Here is a 19,748-nt window from a genome sequence, read left to right as displayed (position 1 = left end):
TGTTAAGATGAATAAAAGACTGACTGTGAGGCCACATAGCACAGAGGTTGAATATTTGGCCTGAAGTACAAAGGCCTGCGTTTTAATCCTGGCTCTGCACACTTCTGTGAGTCTCAGTTTACCTGTAACGTGGGATAATACACATCTCCTCCCACGGCTGTGGCAAGCATACATCTGATTTCATCTAAACCCCTAAACCCACTGCCTGGCCTATTTCAAAATCTCTGAGCTAAGTAAATGGCAGCTATTGTTACTCAGGGAGGCTCCTGATCGATTTGACATTACATTATGGCTTCGTAATAGGCAAATCAGCACCCGCCACTTTTGAGTCACAACTCACACACTTTCTCCCCAAATTGTCAGTTTTGATCCCACCTCTTCCCGGGCCCCTCCTTTCCTAAACCCACGTACCCCCAGAGGAAATGGCCTGGGTCTTTTTGCAGTCATCCCCTTTCACACACATCTCCTCCTGCTTAAATCTCAGAAGGCCACCCTCCTAAATCTCAAGATGCCTGCCCTGGGGCCCCTTCCACACTCTCCCCCAGTGGAGCTAGGGAAGTTGGGTGGGAAACAAAGGGGAGAACATGAGGTGAGCTGAAAGGGAGAGGGAGAGGAGAGCAGGCCAAGCCATACCCACCTGCCAGGTTCCTGTCTTTGCCTACTGATAAATAGGGGATACTAATGGCCAGATTTTCCATTCCCCCACCCCAGCACCCGCCGTCACTCAATTAAAAAAAGATAGAGGGAGAGAGCCTGGGGGAGGGGCAGGAGGCCTTGGCTATAAAGCCTGTGGCTAAGTGGGGAGAGCATGAAGTCTGGCCTGCTGGGTCCTTTTCCCGTCATCCCCAGCCAGATTTAGCTGCTGACAGCTGCTTGGGACTCTGCCGCCAGAGCCTGGCCCAGATCTGCCTGCCTCTCCTTTCTCTCAGTGACTCCTGAGCCACAGACCCTCCATGGCCCAGAAGGAAGAGGCTGCTGCAGCCGCTGAGGCTGCCTCCCAGAATGGGGAGGATCTGGAGAACCTGGACGACCCTGAGAAGCTGAAAGAGCTGATTGAGCTGCCGCCCTTTGAGATTGTCACAGGGTAAGCCTCAGATGTGGGCCAGGGTTCTGCTCCCTGGAAGAGTGCAGGCTTGGGGTAGGCTGTGGAAATTCAGGATGGTATTTTATCAGGCGTCAGGGCCAGCTACAACCCTGCAGCAGTGAGAGTGCACCAGTGGGCACGGCAGGGGTGGTAGGGGACCCAGCAGCAAATTCTCATGGCTTCTTAGGGTGACATCTTGGGCTCTCTAATCAGGGAGAGGTAGGAGGAGCTCCTTGGAGGCAAGAGCCCAGAAAATAAAACCACCCTTCAGGCCTCCTGGTATTGGGACAGCCACCTACCTCTCTGGGTAGAGGCTTAGTCCTAGGGAGTTTGGTGAGGACAGAGGATGAGACTGGCACATCTATATGTGGCTCCGGTCAAAGCACCCCTTCCCCTCAACTTCTCTCTCTGTTCCTGAGTGGGTCTCTCTACTAGCCATAGGCCTCTAGCCCTTTCATTAGAGCTCCTTCCTGGAGTAGAAGCTCCCAAGACAGGAAAGATAGATCCATCCTTTCCCAAGACTCAGAAGCAGCTTTTTTCTTATTAAATCTATTCTGAGTCTCCTCAGGGGCTGTTCCATAGAGAAACAGGGAAATTACATGCAGATAACGCAGCCCAGGAGCTTATGGACACAGGAGCTGTTCCAACATGTTCAGGCATTGCCTAGAGGAACTGGGACCCAAAGAAAAGGTTCTACAGACTGCGAGGAGGGGGCTGTGTGCAGGGTACCTCTGTCTTTCCCAGATTATGTCATCTCCAAGAAGAAAACTAAGTAGGCTGCTTCCTCTTCCCTTTCTATTCCTGTAGTGGAAGACCCTGCTAAATCCTGAGCAAAGAATAAAGGAATCTATAAGGCCACATTTCCTCCCTGAACCAAACGTTTCCTTCATGGGGTGTCCAGGAATGCCCACAGGCAGAGTGGGTGCGAGACTAAGAGAAGTTTCAGGAAGAAAGGAGGCATGATGCTTTCAAGGGGGAAAGGAAGCCCTGAATGGCAATTTGGACTTGATATTTCAAGCTTGGCAAGTGATTTTCAAGTCAGCCACAGTTTTAGCACTTATAACATGAAGAACCTATACTAGTAAGGTCCCTTCCAGCTCAGATGTTTTCTGATTTCCAAGAGAACCTAAGGGAAAATGCACCCTATTTCCTGAGGCAAGAGTAGCCCCTGAACTTCCATTTGCCCATGCCCACCCAACTAATCTCACCCTCATCCTAGGATTAAGGGAGCAGCTGGGCACAGATTAATATAGACACAGGGAAAGCCTAGGGCAGCCTGGCTACGACAGTCCTCAATTCCAGTGGCTTTCTTATGGAAGGAGAGCCTTTTTCTAACACTCAAGCATGCTGGTACACACTATCCTTAGTCATACACACACGCGTGTGCACACTACACTCTGTGTGGCATTCCAACACAGAGGCAAGGTGGGTCAAGAACAGAATTAGACTGTTTGTTGAGCTAAACATGCTTAGGGGGTCCCAGAGCAATGGATCCTGAAGGGTTAAGTCCACTGACATAACTTCTATTTGTCCAGGGCTTTATAATCACAACATAGTTTCATGAACATGAGACCATTCAACACTCAGCACAAAGGTAGGAGAAGGAGATGTATTATTGCCACTTCACAGAGGGGGAAACTGACACTCAGGGAGATTGAATGATATGTCCAAAACCACAGAACCGGGCACATCTTCTGACTCCCAGCAAAGTATCCTTTCTACTGGTCTCTTATTCATTCTGGGTTCCAGGTTTCCCAGAGCTCCACGTTACCTCCATCTGGGAGGTAGAGAGGATCAGAGGCTTCTTAGGACCCAAGGCTCAGAAAAAGAGGCACAGAAGGGGCAGCGTTCTGAGCATTCTGTGAGCAGTTCAGGTGGGAGGTAGAGCCCTGAGTGTTTCCTGGCCACAAGTAACGGCTGTGGAGAGCTGTCTCCTGGGCTCCTCTGGGTAAACAGATGGCTTAAAATAGCCCAGAGGTGCAGCTGGGTCTGTACAGGGACAGGTTGAGGGAACAGCTTTCCTCTCCTTCCCTCTTGAGATGCATTCACCCCAGGAATCCCTCCTGGAGTCAAGGGGGTCACCAAAGCAGCTCCTTTTCTAGCCTGGTCTCCAATAGTGAAGATCTTTAGTGCTCCTTATATTTGGGCCACAAACTAGCAGAAGAGCAGGTGGCTTTTCAGGAAACAGTCTGACATGAGGAGGGGGTAGCTGGTAGGAAGGAGAGATGCCCAGTTCATGGTTGAATAGGGCATTCAGGATAGAAAGTGGAACTGAGCACATTAACAAAATAACATGGTAGAATGTTCTGGAAAAGGGCCTAGGACTGCCGTAGCGTGCTGAAGCCAGCTCCTGTTGGTTTATAAGTCTCTTCCCAATTCTGCATCCAGTGATATCACCTCGGGAGCTTGAAATCTCCATAATGGGAGTACTTACCTTATGGAAATCAGCAAACTTTAGAAATCAGGGATTCTTCCTTCTATCAGAGAGCTGAGCGTTACACTTACCAGCACACCACTGAAAACCAGAAACCTCTGAAAGTGAGAAGAAGAGCAGTGGAAAATGGATCGAGTTTGGTAATGCTTAAGATGGAGCTCCAAAGGATACAATTTGAGGCCTGGAGAAGGCATCATATGTATCATACATCAATTTCCTTTTTGGTTTTTGGAGATGGGGTATTGCTTCTTGCTCTGTTGCCCAGGATGGAGTGCAGTGGTGCAATCACAGCTCACTGTCGTCTCAACCTCCCGGGCTCAGGTGATCCTCCTGCCTCAGCCTCCTAAGTAGCTAAGACTACAGGTGAATGCTACCACGCCCAGCTAATTTTTGTATTTTTTATAGAGATGGGTTCTCACTGTGTTGCCCAGGCTGGTCTCAAACTCCTGGCTTCAAGCAATCCTCATGCCTCAGCCTCCCAAAGTGCTAGGACTACAGGCATGAGCCACTGTGCCCAGACTAGCTTTGAGTGTCTACTGTTGTCCAAAACCTTAGAAGTTGGATTATTCACTCTTTCAGGTGAGGAAACTAAACCTCAGAGGGATTAAGTCATATGGCCAAAGCTTGTAGATGGAGTAGGATGTGAACCCCAGGACTGTCTGACTCCAAATCATCACACTGCATCCAAAAAACCAGAGAGGATTCTTTTTATATTTACTGAATAGGAGTTGATAATTTACTGCCTGTTTCCCCCGTTAGTATTCAACCTCTACGAGGATAGCACTTTGTCTTTTTCACTGCTTTATCCTTAGCACCAAGCTCCTGATAGGTACTCAATACGTATTTGTTGAATAAATGAATGACCTAATGAATAAGAACCTCTTGTGTGGTTTTTAGGCTCTCTGTCAGACAAGATAGGGAGTGAACTGGGGGAGGGTTTCTTGAGGACAGCAGCTCAGGGTGTATGAAGATCCAGCAGCATGAGGCTTAGGTAAGAATTCCCCTGGCTCATGCCTGCTTCTGGACACAGCACGTTTTAGTGGAGCTCTGGGGCACCAGAGCTGGTTGCTCCCCAGCTTTCCAACCCAGTGAGAAGTGACTGTGACTCTGCCTGGCAACACCCTTGATGTGAGCTTGGCTTTGTCTCTAGTTATGTTGTGTATGTTTTTACAGAAAGCAGAACCTCCTATCCAAGGGATTATTATGGAACAAAGATAAATGGCACACAGAATGATTCTTCTTCTAACCACTTCTTTAGCTACCAGTAGTTTACTCTGGCCATGTAAGGAACACAGAGAGGCAGTGTCCAGAGGAGAAGGGCGAGATAAGGAGTGAGAGGACTTCGACACCAGTTAACATCAGACACAGCCCTTTACCCTCACCCTGGCCTCTGGAGCACGCTGGGTGGTGTGTCATCAAGAAAAGAAGGCAATCCACTGACTGGCCAACCTGCCTTCCACAGTGGGTTGGGGGCAGGTCAAAGCTCAGGTGTAAAGACCATGCCTCCCAGGGAAAACAGGCAAGTCCAGGGCTTCCCTTGGGCAAAATCCCATCCAGTCCCACAATCCGGAGCTCCCTTCTCAGCTCTAGGGAGTCAGGCTGCTAGAACGCTCTGCTCCTGCTCTTACTACTCTTTCTGATTATGTCCACTCCTTGATATCTGCTTGGAAAAGTGCTCTGAGAAAGCAGAAGGCCAATGAAACCAGCAATCCTCCCTCTTTCACGCCAGTCACCAGTAGGTCTAGTGAGGGAAAGCTGAAACAAGTCAACACATAATAACCTGTGAGTAGATTTTTCCACTCATGGATTATTCTAGAGCAAATGTTTAATCTCAGCCCAGCTTCAACTGCCCTCTGGGCTGCTTCCTTTCACAGTATAGATTTATGCTTAAAAAATTCAAATGTTTTGAACGTGAACCTGAGAAAAATGTATTACATTTACTCACATTCCTTCTCCCTCCATCAAGCAGATTATCTTCCCATTTTTTTTTTTTTTTTTTAGATATTTGGACTCTCTGTTTCCTCCCAAGTGAATTGAAATGCCCAGTAGCCTGGGTCTAAGTAGATGAAGTGTGACTGGCTTTGTTTGCAGAAAGTATGAGGAAACGGTGCTTAACAAGGTGCTATCAGAGGCTGGGGAGAGGGAATAGAAATCAGGCTGTAGCTTTCTATGCATGAGGAAGTGACTGGATCAGGGAAAGAAATCTACCAGCATCTCTCTCCTGACCACCGCCACCACCCCCAGCCCACCACCCCCCCACACACACACACACACGCGCGCGCGCGCACACACACACACACACCTCTACCGGTAAAATATTTTCTGGGTTAAATGTAAAGGACTATAGTTAAATATGATACTTAGACCTATCATGCTACTTTAAAAAACCTGCTGGTGATTATTTAACAAGTCAGGTGTCATTATTTACTTCCTTCCACTAGTGGGCATAATAGTGTTAATTTATTCTGTGAGTCTACAAAATTGCCCGAGATGGCCATGTTGTCTAGCTCCCTGTAGAAATTCCAGACCTCTACTACCTCTGTTCTCCTGGTTTTCCCCCAGGACCTAGCTATTTCAGTATGTGAGAGGCCTAAAGAATCTCATCTGACCTTTTTGCTCCTTCTAGAAGACCAAGAAACCCATTCAGAAATCAAGCAAGTTTAGTCTCTGAGCAAGCCCAAGGGAACGACTGGGAACCAAACCTTCCCTGCCTTTCCTTTGCTCCTTGAAAGCACTTCTTTTCCTGAGGCATCTAGTCCAGAAGGCTCTGCTGAGGGACAGAGTAGATTCTAGGGCTGCTCGCCAGAGGGGTCGGAAACAGGTATTTATAGAGATGACCTTTCTTCCTCTCCCTGAGGTTTCAAGTTTCTCTGGGTCTTCTCCTCTTGCCTAGGGAAGAGGAGAAGGGGGAAATGTCAGAGCTTAAGAAGGGCAGAAAGAAACAGTCACCTCACAACCATCCAAGCCAATTTGCAATTGCATGCTGGGCCAAATTCACACTGGCCTAAATTCATACTTTCAGCTGGGCTATACTGAGCAAAGTTGGAGCCATGCTTTTGGGAGCTTCAGAAGGAAAAGAGGGACCACACAGCAACTGCTGTTCAAGCCTCCAAGCTATTTGAGTAGCCATGAATACTTGCAAGGGTTCCACCTGACAATCCATCATATAGGTGGCCCTGGATTAGACTTGGGGAGGGGGGCAAAAGGGCTTGAAGAGCAAGTTTGGGCAGGAAAGGTAAGCTCTGTGCTTCTCAAAAGCAAAAAGGCGCTCCAGGAACTGAAGGGACCATTTGGCAACTGGTAAAGTTCAGGAGTGGTCTGGTGGGGTGAGTACCTTTTGGGAGCACTCACTATAAGTGAACGCCTAACAGGGACTGAGAAGAAGAGCAGGGAAACATCAGGCTATCCATTCTCCTAAAATGTTAAGTAAACAATAAACACCTCCAACTAGGGACAGAGGGGCTTAGAGAGCTAAGTATAGTACCTAAAGGAATCCTGGGGCTGGGTCCTCAAACACATCCATCTCCACAGTGGAAAACGAACCTGACAGCAAGGGACATGGAAACTTGGGTGGTGGACACATTTTGGTGATGGGCGGGGGTGAGGGAATCCTGCAGGGAAATAAGTCAAGTTTACTCATATCTTTGGCATCTGCTGCTTATCCCTAGGCAGCCAAGGCCCTGGGATACCAGGGATTCCCCTGCAGCCCAAGGAGTCTGGTGACTTCTTTGCGTAAAGAGAAGAGGTGGAGATAGGCAATAGTAGAATCAATGGTGCCATAGCTATCTCTTGGGGTAGCCAGAGAGATTACATTTTTAAAAAGGAAAACATTGAGTCTTTCTAGCTGGTACTCATCTCCTCCTCTCCTGACATTTTTCATCTCTCCTATTAAAACTTCATTTTCTTTGGCCTTCAAACTTGCACAAATCTTGCCTATTTTAGAAAAACACACACATACACATAAAAGTAAAAACAATCTTCAACTCTTTTTTCTTCTCCTTGTTATTACCAAAATTTTCAGAATTCCTGGCCTTTTCCCGCTATAGTTAAATATGATACTTAGACCTATCATGCTACTTAAACAAATCTGATGGTAGAATGTTCTGGAAAAAAAAAATCCTGCTGTTTTCATTTCCTAACCATCCATCTCCTCCTCAAAGGCACCCACACAATTCATCACCGAGTCTAGTGTCCTAAGACACCTACTGAACTTGTTCAATTTGAGGCTTTTCCTCAGCTTCACACCATATGCCTATTGCCACCAGAGTAATCTTGCATGGACATCACTTTTATTGTTTTTCTTCTCAAGAACCTGTAACAATTCTCTACTGCCTCCTGAATCAAGGCTATACTTTCGAGAACCTTCATAATACTTCCCCTACTGTACCTATCCAATTTTAGCAGTCTTGTAATGTTCTCAGCTGTTTCATTGACATCTTCTCTGTCCAGCTGCAATCTAGCTGCTAAATTATAAGCATCTGGAGGGCAGACACCAAGTCCTTTAAGATTTTGAAGTGACTCAATACTAAATACAGGCTTAATTATCCCAAGATACCCTTGAGTAGTCTGGCCTCACAGACAAAATTTCTTGGACACTTACCATGTGACAATCCCTTTACCTGAAAGTTAACACAGACTTGAGAAGTAGTCACTAGGAGAGCATGGTATTGCAAGTTTTAGGCCATTTCACGCCAAGATGCAATTTACATGAGTTACAAGGAAGAGAAAAGCAAGCATAAAATGCCTGCAAAATCTTTGTCTTGCTCTGTCTTGAGAAATTTTATATGCTTGCTACTTACCTGGCCACTTACTGAAATCATCCAAAGAGCTTTTTAAAAATACTGATGCTTGGACCAACTCTCCACATGTTCTGATTTAATTGGTTTGGCATGAGGCCCAGGCATTAACATTCTTAGTCTTCTAGGTGATTCTAAGGTATAGGCAGGTTAAAGATTCAATAATTTAGAAATGTAGGGGTGTGTTGTGCTGGAAGAGAGATGGTGGAGACAATGTTTGGAGACTCTTCCTAGTAGGGTGACCAGAATGCACACCTCAATCCAAATTCTCCTCTCCTTCAGAGAGACCCTTTTGGATTTTTTAATACTTTTTTTTTTTTTTGGTCACTCATGTTACCACAGGCAAGACCTATTTCTAGTAAGAGTGAATGCGTATCTGAAATACTGATCTGGAAGAGCTACCTACTCTAGGCTGGTTCTAGAAACAAGAACTTATTATTCTTTCCTGTCCTTTTGTCTCCTTGACCTACAGAGAACGGCTGCCTGCCAACTTCTTTAAATTCCAGTTCCGGAATGTGGAGTACAGTTCCGGGAGGAACAAGACCTTCCTCTGCTATGTGGTTGAAGCACAGGGCAAGGGGGGCCAAGTGCAGGCATCTCGGGGATACCTAGAGGATGAACATGCGGCTGCCCATGCAGAGGAAGCTTTCTTCAACACCATCCTGCCAGCCTTTGACCCAGCCCTGCGGTACAATGTCACCTGGTATGTGTCCTCCAGCCCCTGTGCAGCGTGCGCTGACCGCATTACCAAAACCCTTAGCAAGACCAAGAACCTGCGTCTGCTCATTCTGGTGGGGCGACTCTTCATGTGGGAGGAGCCGGAGATCCAGGCTGCTCTGAAGAAGCTGAAGGAGGCTGGCTGTAAACTGCGCATCATGAAGCCCCAGGACTTCGAATACGTCTGGCAGAATTTTGTGGAGCAAGAAGAGGGTGAATCCAAGGCCTTTCAGCCCTGGGAAGACGTTCAGGAGAACTTCCTATACTATGAGGAGAAGCTGGCAGACATCCTGAAGTAGGGCAACTGGGCTCGGCCTCACGTGAGTTTTCATGGTGCCATGGCACCATCACTTTATGATGTTAACTCCAGTAGAAGGTGTGAGGTCAGGTAGAATGAGTGATACATCTGATTTTCCTTTGGAAGGGTTTCATTTCTCTGCTTTTGACTGGTTGTAAATATAGTTTAGAACATCATGTCTCTTTACTCTGAATCCCTTTCTAAACTTTTCCCTCCCACACTTCCGTATCAAAGTAACTTTCCCCTAACTTACAATACTCAAGGTTGACAGGAATCCTAAAACTTCCATGAGACAAGATGACCTTCTTTGGTAAGATTAAGATGTGCAAGGACCTGCTACTGAACCACAGCAGAGAAGATGCTGAAATCCTCTGAGTATGCCCCCGTGTACATGTCAGAGATTACTAACTCTAGACACCTTCTAGATGTCCCACTCCCATATCCACTGGCAATCTTACCATTCCATTTTTCTCTAATGAATGTTTTTCAGTCCTTCAGGGCCAATTTTTTCACTTATGGTAATTTTGAAATTCCCCAAATGTACTGGTATTTAACTTTTTTTTAGCCAGACCTGCTTTCATGTTTTCAAACAAATGGCTACACTTTGAAGGAGACCAATAATTGCTGAGTGAAAATATAATACGAGAACATTTTCCTTATGTTGAGAAGACCTCAGCAGAATTCATGAAGGATGTTGAATGCAGGAATGGGGATAATACAGTAACAAGCTGGTCCATGCAGGAATATTTAAAGAGTTAAAAAAGATGTTTGTAAATTAGGCAGCAGCTCAGAAGTAACCTCTCACAGATATCAAGAGGTGATAGGAGAAAGATTAGCTATTTAAGCAAATAATTAGGACACAATTAAGGCCAATTTGGCCCCTTGCTGAGGGTAAATTAAACTCTAACAGAAACAGGCCAATTACCCTCAGGAAAGAGGGCTAAACGATCCTTTACTATCCTTTTTTGCAGTCTGATGGAGTTTGCACCTACAGAAATGCTATGACTAAGCCCCCCTTGCAAGGTCCCAGTTACTGATCAAAATCTTCCAGTAATAGAGGAGGGGTCCTCACGACACTCTTACCCGACTTTAATTCTGCAACAACTCACATATTACTAAAACATGAAAACAACATGCTTCCATGAAGATAATTTACTTTTGGTCTTTCTCACTCCTAACACACTTAAGAGAAGATGTCACTTCATAGACACGTTTAGGAAATATCAGTGTTCCAGGGCTTGATGTTGACAGGTGTTTTCTATCAGACATGCGCATGGGCACCTGATCATTCTCAAGCTGAGCATTTGCCAACCCATGAAGATACAACTTTCAGCCATTTCTTTAAAAAAGCAGGACTCAGTCAGTGAAGTCAGTGAGCCTATGGTAGGGTATACTGTGTGGAACTCTGCTCACATAAAATAAGACACTTGGTAGTGGTGAACAGTAGTCAAAACAGATTTCTCAGTGTGCCCTCTGAAAATATAAAATTTAACTTTTAGAATTCCTTGAAGATGTTCTTAGTGTATGTACTATCACTGTAATTATAAACCCAACATAGATTCTACAGACTTAACCGGCAGCTTAAAATTTAATCCCAGTATACTTTCCTTTCAAACAGCTTTCAGAGTCAAGGACCCAGCTGCCTAACTAGCAAGTCCTTAGGGCTTTTAAAATTTTTTTTTCAGTGATTTTTTTCTCATTAAAATTAAGCATTTCAAAGAAGATTTAAAATATGTTTAAATTTTGGATTGAGGGTTGTATCTTATACTAATCTAAACAGAAGTAAAAGAAATAAATCACTGAGGAAAAAGTAAATAAGTCAGATTCTTTTTAAATAAAATATTACTAGACATCTTCAATTATAACCCTCCTTCCATTAAATATAACTATATTATCTGGACCCATTAACATGCTTCCCTGTCTTCTATTTGAATTGCTCATGTTTCTGAAGGGAAAGGTTAAGATACACCAAGTTAAAAAAAAAAAAAAACAAAAAAAAAACTGGCATGAGATACAGTTGTAATCTAAAAGCCCAAAAGAACAACCCTGCTTACTTAAAATAATCTTGAGAAATGAGCATTTGTTAAATAAAGTGTCTTATTTTACACATTTCTTATTTCATCTTTTGTTTTTTTAAAAAAATGACAAAATAGTATTTAATCCTATATTTAGTCAAAAGACCAGAGTTAAAGCAGATCTCTTCTGGGGCTTTTTCTGTGTAAACTACATCAAAACATGAACAAAAGACTGGCTTCTGATTTAGTCAATCCTGGGTAAATCAGAAACCAAAGGAAACTCTGGAGGAGAAATTAAGGGACTTGTTGGGAAGGGCACACTGAAGCCTTAGTTCAAAAAGAAACGAGTCATTGTTGGGGGTCAGCAGGGATCTCAGTAAGACGTTTTGTTTGTTTATTTTACCAAGGTCTTCCTGTTGCCACCAAGAGACAGCAGTGACATGTATAGCCATCTGGGACATGCCTGTCTTCCTAATACCATTTGGAGCTGGACAACATTTGACACCAACCAATCATACTGGACAAGGCCCTTAGAGGACTTGAAATATACTTCTCATGCTGTAATTCATTTAGGCTGTGCCTCTCTCTCTAATGCTGCTCTTGGGAAGGACGAAAGCGACCTGCAAGGAGAGAAATGCAACCATCCATGGGCTCCAGTCAACTATGGGACTGAAGGTCCTAATTGCTCAACCAAGGGGGCTGCTTAACACAAACAGCCTCAGACCCAAGGTTTAGATTTCTGAAATATGCAGTTTATGTTAAGTTGGGTATTTTTTAAAAAAAGAAAAACAGCAACATTAATAAAAGAAGTGGTGTGTTTTTCCCGTGGCCAGATTTTTAAGAAACTCGAACATTTGGAAGTTGCCACAGACCAGTGAGCCAGTTCCAGACACGGGGACACCCCAGGCTATGAACCAAGCTGTGGTTAAACCAGGACTTGCCTAGACAATGTAGAATAACTCTCCCATACAGATTTCTTACGACAATCAAATGAAGGCCTTTCCCTTCTCTGAAGGCAAGTAATCTGGCAGAAGGTGGAACAAAAAGCATGAGAAATCTATGGTAGCCACATCCCAAATGCCAGTTAAAAAGCAACTAGCTTCTTTATTAGAGAGGAGCGGGTGAAAAGTAGTAGTTTAATGTTCAGATATACACTCATTTAAAAGTATTCAATACATGATGTTTGATGGTAATGGCAGAATGATGTCAAGTCTCTCTTTTTTTTAAAGGTTTGTTTGAGTCCTATGTGGAAGCAAAAATTCACAGGTGAATTTCTGGGTGTTTGCCAAACTCTAACTAGGTTTCCAGGAATAATGTGTTCACCCTGATTACCAGGACATGCCTCCTTTCCCCAGGCTTCAAGTGTGATAAGTCGTCGGAATTTGACCCAAGACTACTATCAGCAAATGAAGAAGTGCTTTATCACATTCCTGCTGAGTCCCAGAATTCCACTGACAGCCAGTCCTGGATGAGACTAGGTTCTGTTTAAAGAATCAAGGCTCAAACGCCACGGAAAAAAAATAATAATAATAACCATAATCTCTTTAAAAAAGTAAAGGAAGCCTAGAAAATCCATGTTTTGACTTGTGTTAAGGTTTACAGATGGTACTCAATTTACAATGGTTTGTCTTGCAATTCTTTGACTTTACAACAGTGCAAAAGCCATACACATTCAGTATACTCTTCAACTGAACTCAACTTAAGATGTGGTTACCCAGACATAGCCCTAACATAAGTTGAGGAACATCTGTAATTGCAGAGTTAAGCAAAATACTGTAAGTTTCTTATCCCCCACTCTCATTTTCAATTTTTTGTATTTAGACAATCTCTCCTTCCTTTTTCCCTTCAATTTTATGTGGACAAACGCAGTGCTTCAAGAAAAGCCTCAATCTAAAAGTTTGATAATGAACTTGACCCTCCACTGCCCCTACCCCAACAACATGAAGAATGTCTGTTCCACCTAGAAAAACAAAAGTGCAATACTTTTTTGAAACTGTTGCCTCTTATCAGGCTGATTTGTGATAAGAACACAGTCTAAGGTACAAAGATCATATTTAACCAGTACTTTCCTGGTGTTTTAACCAGCCCCTTCTAAAATACAGTTGTTCTTTCTTTTATACCTGGGAAAGCAGCAAGTCCTGTGACAGACCCAAAGTCACTCTAGGGAGAAAATCAATAGCAAGTCTGGCGTTTTAACTCTCAATACCACAGTAAGGGGAAAAAAAGAAAACGTCTAGTTGCCCAAATAGCTCTGATACTGAACCATTGGCTAAATCCATGAACTTTATTTTCCTACCATAAGCACAATAGAGGACTGGTCCTTGCAGCTTTGGAAGAAACGAGGACTAATATTTAGTCCCCAGTTGGCTGTACATCCAAATCTTCTATGGAGGTTAAAAACACAAAAGTGGCCATCCCACCCCACCACCAGTTTTTTTTTTTTTTTAAGATACGGTCTTGCTCTGTTGCCCACACTGGAGTGCAGTGGCACAATCACAGCTCAATGCAACTTCAACCTCTGGGGCTCAAGCCATCCTCCCGCCTCAACCTCAACTCAACTACACCTGTAGTTCCAGGTGTGCACCACTACGCCCAGTTAATTTTTAATTTTTTTTTTTTTGTAGAGACAGGGTCTCACTATGTTACCCAGGTTGGTCTCAAACTCCTGGGCTTAAGTCATCCTCCAGTCTCAGCCTCTCAAAGTGCTGGGATGACAGATGTGAGAATTTTTTGAGAGGAAGTGGCCTTTATTTTTTTAAAGAAGGTTCATAAGGATTTTTGAGAATCACTGATTCATTGGGTCACTACTCTGTGCTAAGAACTCTAACAGGCATTTAACATGTATTATTTCACTTGTTTTCATGATTAAATTCAGACAGGTTCAATCACAGAAACCAAGCAGTGGACAAAAGAGAGGAAAAGTTCACCATGAGGAGATTCTAAAAAACTGCCTTTTGACTTGTCCAGTTTTATCTCTTATTTCTCACTTTGTTTCTCCTCCCACTTGGACCCTTTGTCTGACTGTTTGAAATTAAGTTGTAGGTGAATCTTCCATTACCCACATCCAGAACACACACACATAAGCACAGAACCTCACTAAACCCCCCCAAATATTTATTTTTCCATTTTTATCACCACAAATTTCTTAACAATGTAGAATTTAACTTTGTAATTAAAACAAAAACTCTCCCCTAGGAGGAATCTGATGACATAAGAATAACACCAAGTTAGGTGCACAAACGACAAAAAATGCCAAACTAACTGATCATCCTTCCTGAAATTTCTCTTAAAAAGCAGAGAAGTAGAACCAATGCTGCCACCTAGCGGCCAGCCAAACAAATCAGGTAGCATACTGGAGAAGAAGGTCATAGTCCCAACAATCTGGTTTCCCTGCCTATTATCAAGCCACCTACTCCTTACTTTTCTTCAAAAAAAAACACAGCAACATATCCTAAGCAACCCCTCCTCCACAGTCATAGTGCAAATACTTGAATACAGCAACCAAAGTCTGTCTTGTTAAACACACTACTTCTCATGAAACTTTCCTCTGCCTATTTTACGGTAGGTTTGCCCAGTCCTATGGCCCAGTAGAGATGACACAGGAGAACACGGAAACATCCAAAACGTTCACTGGTTCAGAGTGTGTACACAGTAATTTTGATGTCTGTTGCCTCAAATACTTCCTCGATCATCGCAGATACATTTTCCCATTGTAGACGATCAAGACCACATCCAATCCTGAAAAAGACAAAATATCTCCATTGATGGTAATGAAAGTGTCTAGGAAACTGCTCCTTCTCTCTTTCAAGTTATATCCACTCAAAGCATAAAAACAAATAATCTAGTCTGACACCTTTATAGGCAACCATGGTAGGAGTTTGGAAGTCAGTTCTTATTGTGAGTCATCTAAGACCATTCCTAGACAGCTCTGACATCCAAAAACTATCACTTCTGTTTGCCTAATAAAATACCACTTTCCAACTATTTCATGCTACATTTAGAAATGTATAACTGTCATGACATGGGAGACTCATTATCCCTCTATGACTACTGACTAAAATTGGCTGTGGATGGATGGGGAAAGGTTGGTATTTTTAAAATGCACTTATGGTAACAGAATGTTAACGAAAATAAGGAGAAGAGGAATGAGGTACAGGAGCCACAAAAAAAAAAAGTCAAGATGGAATGCTGGGAAATGGCAAAATGGTTGCAATCCAGGAGTAAGGTCTTTTCAACACCCTGGTGAGAATAAACTCAGTCATAAAACTCTATTACCTGGCACCTCCCAAGATGTTACTCTAGTGATCTTCAACAACCCTAGGGAACAGAGACTTAAAATTGCTAATTTCATGTCAGAATGTGATAATTAAGTCCGTAAGGAATTGTGATAAAAAAAATAGTTTCTGACACATACACCATAAATATATCAAAGACCGGTGTAAACGGACATTGAGGCCACATTCAAAGTAATGTGGGGCTTGAGACAAAATTGCATGTATGCTCAGCATTGACTCAAATCTACCAGGGTGACAGGAAGAAAAGAGGTAAGGCCCATTGCCTGAAAAGAAAGTAAAGGGACTACTGAACGAACCCTCAATGTCATTCCCTTAAGTTCCCAATAGCTAAGGTCTAAGAAGTTACATCAGGGACAGATCCTCTGGCTGTTACCCATACTGACCAAAAGAAGCATGCAGTATAAAAGGGAATGATAATTTACAACTTTCTTGACACAAAGTAATAGGTTTGGGAGATGGGAAGTGGTCCAAGAGGGAAACCACCATTGCTCAGTCTTGATTCTTTAGCTCATATTGCTTCAGGAATAAAGGCCAAGCTTCAAGCAGAGGGTGCTGAGAATTCAACAAATGTGGCTGAATGACAACGGTCGCTCTCGGCTAAGCAGGCTGAGGCAGATGTATATTTCAAGGTAATTGTCCTGATTCATTCAACTCAAGCTAGAAAATGGCTGTGCCTTGGCCTAAGACCAGACAACTGGTTCACTGGTGGTTTTACAAAATTTTGACTTTTGTCCACCTTTAAATCTGTATTTTGGGTTAAGCTTTTGTTTGTCTTTGGGTAAGACAGTAAACCCCACCAATCAATTAAATCTCCATTTAGGGCCTGGATTTCCTTGCCTGGGCATGGAGAGGTCGGTGACTCCATTCTTCAGACAATGAGACTTCATTGCCTCTAAACTCTTCTGTAAGTTTTCATAAGTCGGCTTGTGCGAAGCCCTTTTCTTTGTAATCTGAACACAAAGAATTCAAACTTTCATCATCCCAAAATGATAGCCAAAGAAAAGTCATCACATTGCCCCAACATCCTGATAAGTAAAAGAGTAAGCACATTTTTATGAGAGAGCCTCAAGAAAATCCACTAAATAGAGACGGAGAAACCCAGACTCTGCCACGTAGTAATCTTTCCTTTTCCTAGGAAACCCATGAGATTAGCTAGTGATGCCTATTGTCAATATTTTTAAGCAAGGTAAGTGAAGTCTCTGTGCCACATCCAAGAGATAAGCTGCATATCTGTAACAGGGAAGAACGCATACCACCTGAAAATTCCCTGCTAAAAGCCTCTATTTATTTAGAAACTGTGCTTGCTTGCTTCTTGTCTCTCTATATAAAACAACAGAAAAAACTGGTAGGGTCCCAAAGTTAAAACACTGGAAGCCACATAAGCTTTAAGGACAGAATTCAAAGGGGCTAGGACATCTCCCCACTCAGTTTGCCATCCAGATCAGGCTTGTAGTGGGTTAGCTGTAAGTTACCCACCACCACCACTAAGGAAGTCACCCCCTTTCAGGAACCAAATGCCATCCTGGACTGTCGAAGAACCCCACATTCAGGCAGTAGTTAGGAGAGGAGCTAGGTATTATTTGGGACTGTACTTATTTTATTTTGTTTTTATTCACCCGCTTGCTAGCAGTGTGCTAGTTGACACGGAATAAGAGAAAAGCTCCTTTGGGAAATCTGTCTCTTGAGACATTATTGTTTTTATCTCACAATGCCTAGGAAATACAGTATGGCAGGCGTTCCTAACTTTTCCAAGTCTTAGAACAGACCTATGGTAAATGGCACAGGAATTTCCCACAAAGCTGGGATGCAGTCTCACATTTCTTTCTAACCCAGTGCTCCAGGTAGCCGCCATCACTGTACTGGAGTTGTCATAAGATGGAAGCTTTTTGACATCCTTAGTTGTCTAGAATGGACCATCATGATCAACACAAATGTAGTACAGCCCATCTGTTTACAAATCCTCAAAATGTATTAAGTATTGGCCCTGAAAAAAAAAAGGAATTGGCCCATCTTACCAAGTAATATATATATCGCCCATCTCTCTTCAGAACAGCCACTTCTCCAGATTTCTTTTCTAAGAAAAAGTTATTTAATAGTAGAAATGAAAAAGAAAACCAAACACTGATCTCTAAGATTTTAAAATCTTTACAGATCTGAGTTTACTTCAGAACTAGAATTTTCACCACTGAAGAAGGGAATATGGAAGATCTATTGTCTCCCATAAACACTCTGCTTTTTATCAGCATTCCCAAAGACTATATTCTTTAACTTACAGCTTTCTTACAATCATGTCTCCTCACAACCCACCTTTGATCCCACTACTACTTTCAAATATAACCTCATTTGTCCACAAACTTTGTCTATTGCCTTGAAATTGTTTTATAATGTATAGTTTTTTACTTGCCAAATGTGTATTTACTCAATAATTATCTTTTTACATACAAAGAGCTGTATAAGGCATTAAGAGGAATATAGACACAGAAAAAAGGAATTATTACGGAGTTTTCAATCCAGAGACGGTATCATCATTACAAATAACTGTAATACAAAGCAGTAAGAATTGCTTTTGTCTAAGGCTAAGAATTACTGTGGACAATGAGTCTGTTAAGCCTGGAATGTGGTCTGAGAGACTGTTTCAGAAGCTTTACGTAGGATTCTAGCGCACATTTTTGGTTTAAAGTCACCCGTAGAAAGTGATGGGAGGGGTCTGTAAGGAAGAAGAGGTTTCTAAATTCCTCTTCGAAGAAAAAGCAGAATATTGGTAAGGAGGGGATCTTGAATGCCAACCTATAGACTAAGCATCTCAGAGTTATTTCAAGTTTCAGAGAAGTGCAGTAATATCGTCAAGAAAGTTTTATGATACAAGAGGAAGAGATTAAAAACATTCACAGGAGTTCAGGTTTGATAACTATAAAGGTCCAAACTAGAGGCCATTCTTGGGGAGGAAAATCTAAAAACATTTGGTTCTTAGGAATCCCCTCTTTACCCGCATGTTTTCTTTATTAAAATGTAACAGATTAAAAGGTGCTCTAGCCAGGGCAAACCAGGTAAGTGCTTTCCAAAACTCACGTTGATTTAAAAGTTCTTGCACCCCTCCAAATTTCTTCTTGAAGAGGACAGCTATCCCAGCACCCATGCGACAATCCTCACTGATACAGTGGGCTAAAGAGTCTGTTTTAGGGCATGCAAAAAGGTCTCCTTTCACATAAGTGATCTAAAAAAGGTGCAAAGGAAAAGACAAAGTTTTATTAGATACAAAAAAATACTAAGTTATTTTTCTGTATTTCGTGTCCCCCACGACTACCTCTCCCGGCACCCCTTCCTGCAATCTGATTTAAAGCCAAATCAATTACAGCATGTGTAAAAGGAAAGTAATGAATGATCCCTGCCTAGAATTTTGAGCCTTTCTTAAGTAAATCAGCTAGCGAGAAAAAAAGATAATTCAATCATTAATTTAATTAAAAAGTGCTTATGCTTTTGACCTCCATGATTACGAATTTCAGTTCACCAATAGGTTAACAGTTGTTACCCACTCTGCTTCCTTCTGGATCTTCATTAAGGCTGCTGGCCATGATACTGAGCCGCTATTTCCAGAATTTAAGTGTTTCTTCAGCTATGAGAAGGGAAAAGGAAGTAAAAATGCTTAGGCAGCCTTAGTACATAATATTCTGATTGCCCTGTACACCCGCTTAATAGGCTTTTTTCCCCAACGTTTATCGATGAATGTGAGTTTTTTTCGGTCCCAGGTACGTAATACAAAACTCTTCTGGGGCAAAAAAGAGGAAGAATGCTTAGCGACCCGCTCTCATTTCGCGCTTTCCTGGGGCGCCCCGCTCCGTCAGCGGAAGCAAAGCCCATCCCCAAGACACGCCTCCTCCTTTCTCCAGGGCCACTCCCGAGCAAGGCGGATTTAGGACGCTCCCCTTTTCTGTGCACGACGCAAAAGTAGTTCCCCAGTGGGTTTAGCTTAGGAAAAAAACAGAAGGCACTTGGCCATAGTCCCGTTAAGCCGCAACCACAGAGTGTACAAGGTACTGGCGTGCTGAGCCCCACGTGTGGGGAAAGGAAGGCCGCCTCTCAAGGAACGTCCAGCCCCCCACTTTTTTGGG

General features: G+C 43.0%; 2 protein-coding genes across 8 annotated transcripts in view; one reads left to right on the top strand and one right to left on the bottom strand.

Annotated features, from left to right (window-relative positions):
- Positions 1–753: 753 nt before the first annotated feature.
- APOBEC2 (apolipoprotein B mRNA editing enzyme catalytic subunit 2) lies at positions 754–12,542 on the top strand. Its single transcript, XM_015136306.3, has 3 exons — positions 754–1,084; positions 8,787–9,351; positions 11,752–12,542. Exons 1-2 carry the CDS (start codon positions 954–956, stop codon positions 9,328–9,330), a joined length of 675 nt encoding a protein of 224 aa, XP_014991792.1. The 5' UTR covers positions 754–953; the 3' UTR covers positions 9,331–9,351; positions 11,752–12,542.
- A 1,894-nt stretch (positions 12,543–14,436) lies between these two features.
- The window catches only part of OARD1 (O-acyl-ADP-ribose deacylase 1), a 30,710-nt gene continuing 25,398 nt past the window's right edge, over positions 14,437–19,748 (bottom strand). For 3 of the 7 annotated variants that reach the window (XM_015136268.3, XM_028846897.2, XM_028846898.2), the window contains exons 2-6: positions 19,169–19,252; positions 18,709–18,853; positions 17,655–17,713; positions 16,477–16,589; positions 14,437–15,082 (exon numbers count right to left, since the gene is read on the bottom strand). In XM_015136268.3, the coding sequence (XP_014991754.1) occupies positions 14,980–15,082; positions 16,477–16,589; positions 17,655–17,713; positions 18,709–18,853; positions 19,169–19,195 (447 nt within the window). In that variant the 5' untranslated portion in view covers positions 19,196–19,252 and the 3' untranslated portion in view covers positions 14,437–14,979. 7 annotated transcript variants of the gene reach the window in all.

This window comes from Macaca mulatta, chromosome 4, assembly GCF_049350105.2.
Source record: "Macaca mulatta isolate MMU2019108-1 chromosome 4, T2T-MMU8v2.0, whole genome shotgun sequence".
NCBI lineage: Eukaryota > Metazoa > Chordata > Mammalia > Primates > Cercopithecidae > Macaca > Macaca mulatta.
Note: the sequence above shows the minus strand (reverse complement) of the source record. Positions and strands in the feature narration are given on the sequence as shown.

Excerpts from the sequence above, each read along its gene's own strand:
- APOBEC2 (XM_015136306.3), top strand. The coding sequence starts at position 954 with ATGGCCCAGAAGGAAGAGGCTGCTGCAGCCGCTGAGGCTGCCTCCCAG. Across the intron at positions 1,085-8,786 it reads CCCTTTGAGATTGTCACAGG|AGAACGGCTGCCTGCCAACT; the intron begins GTAAGCCTCAGA and ends CTTGACCTACAG.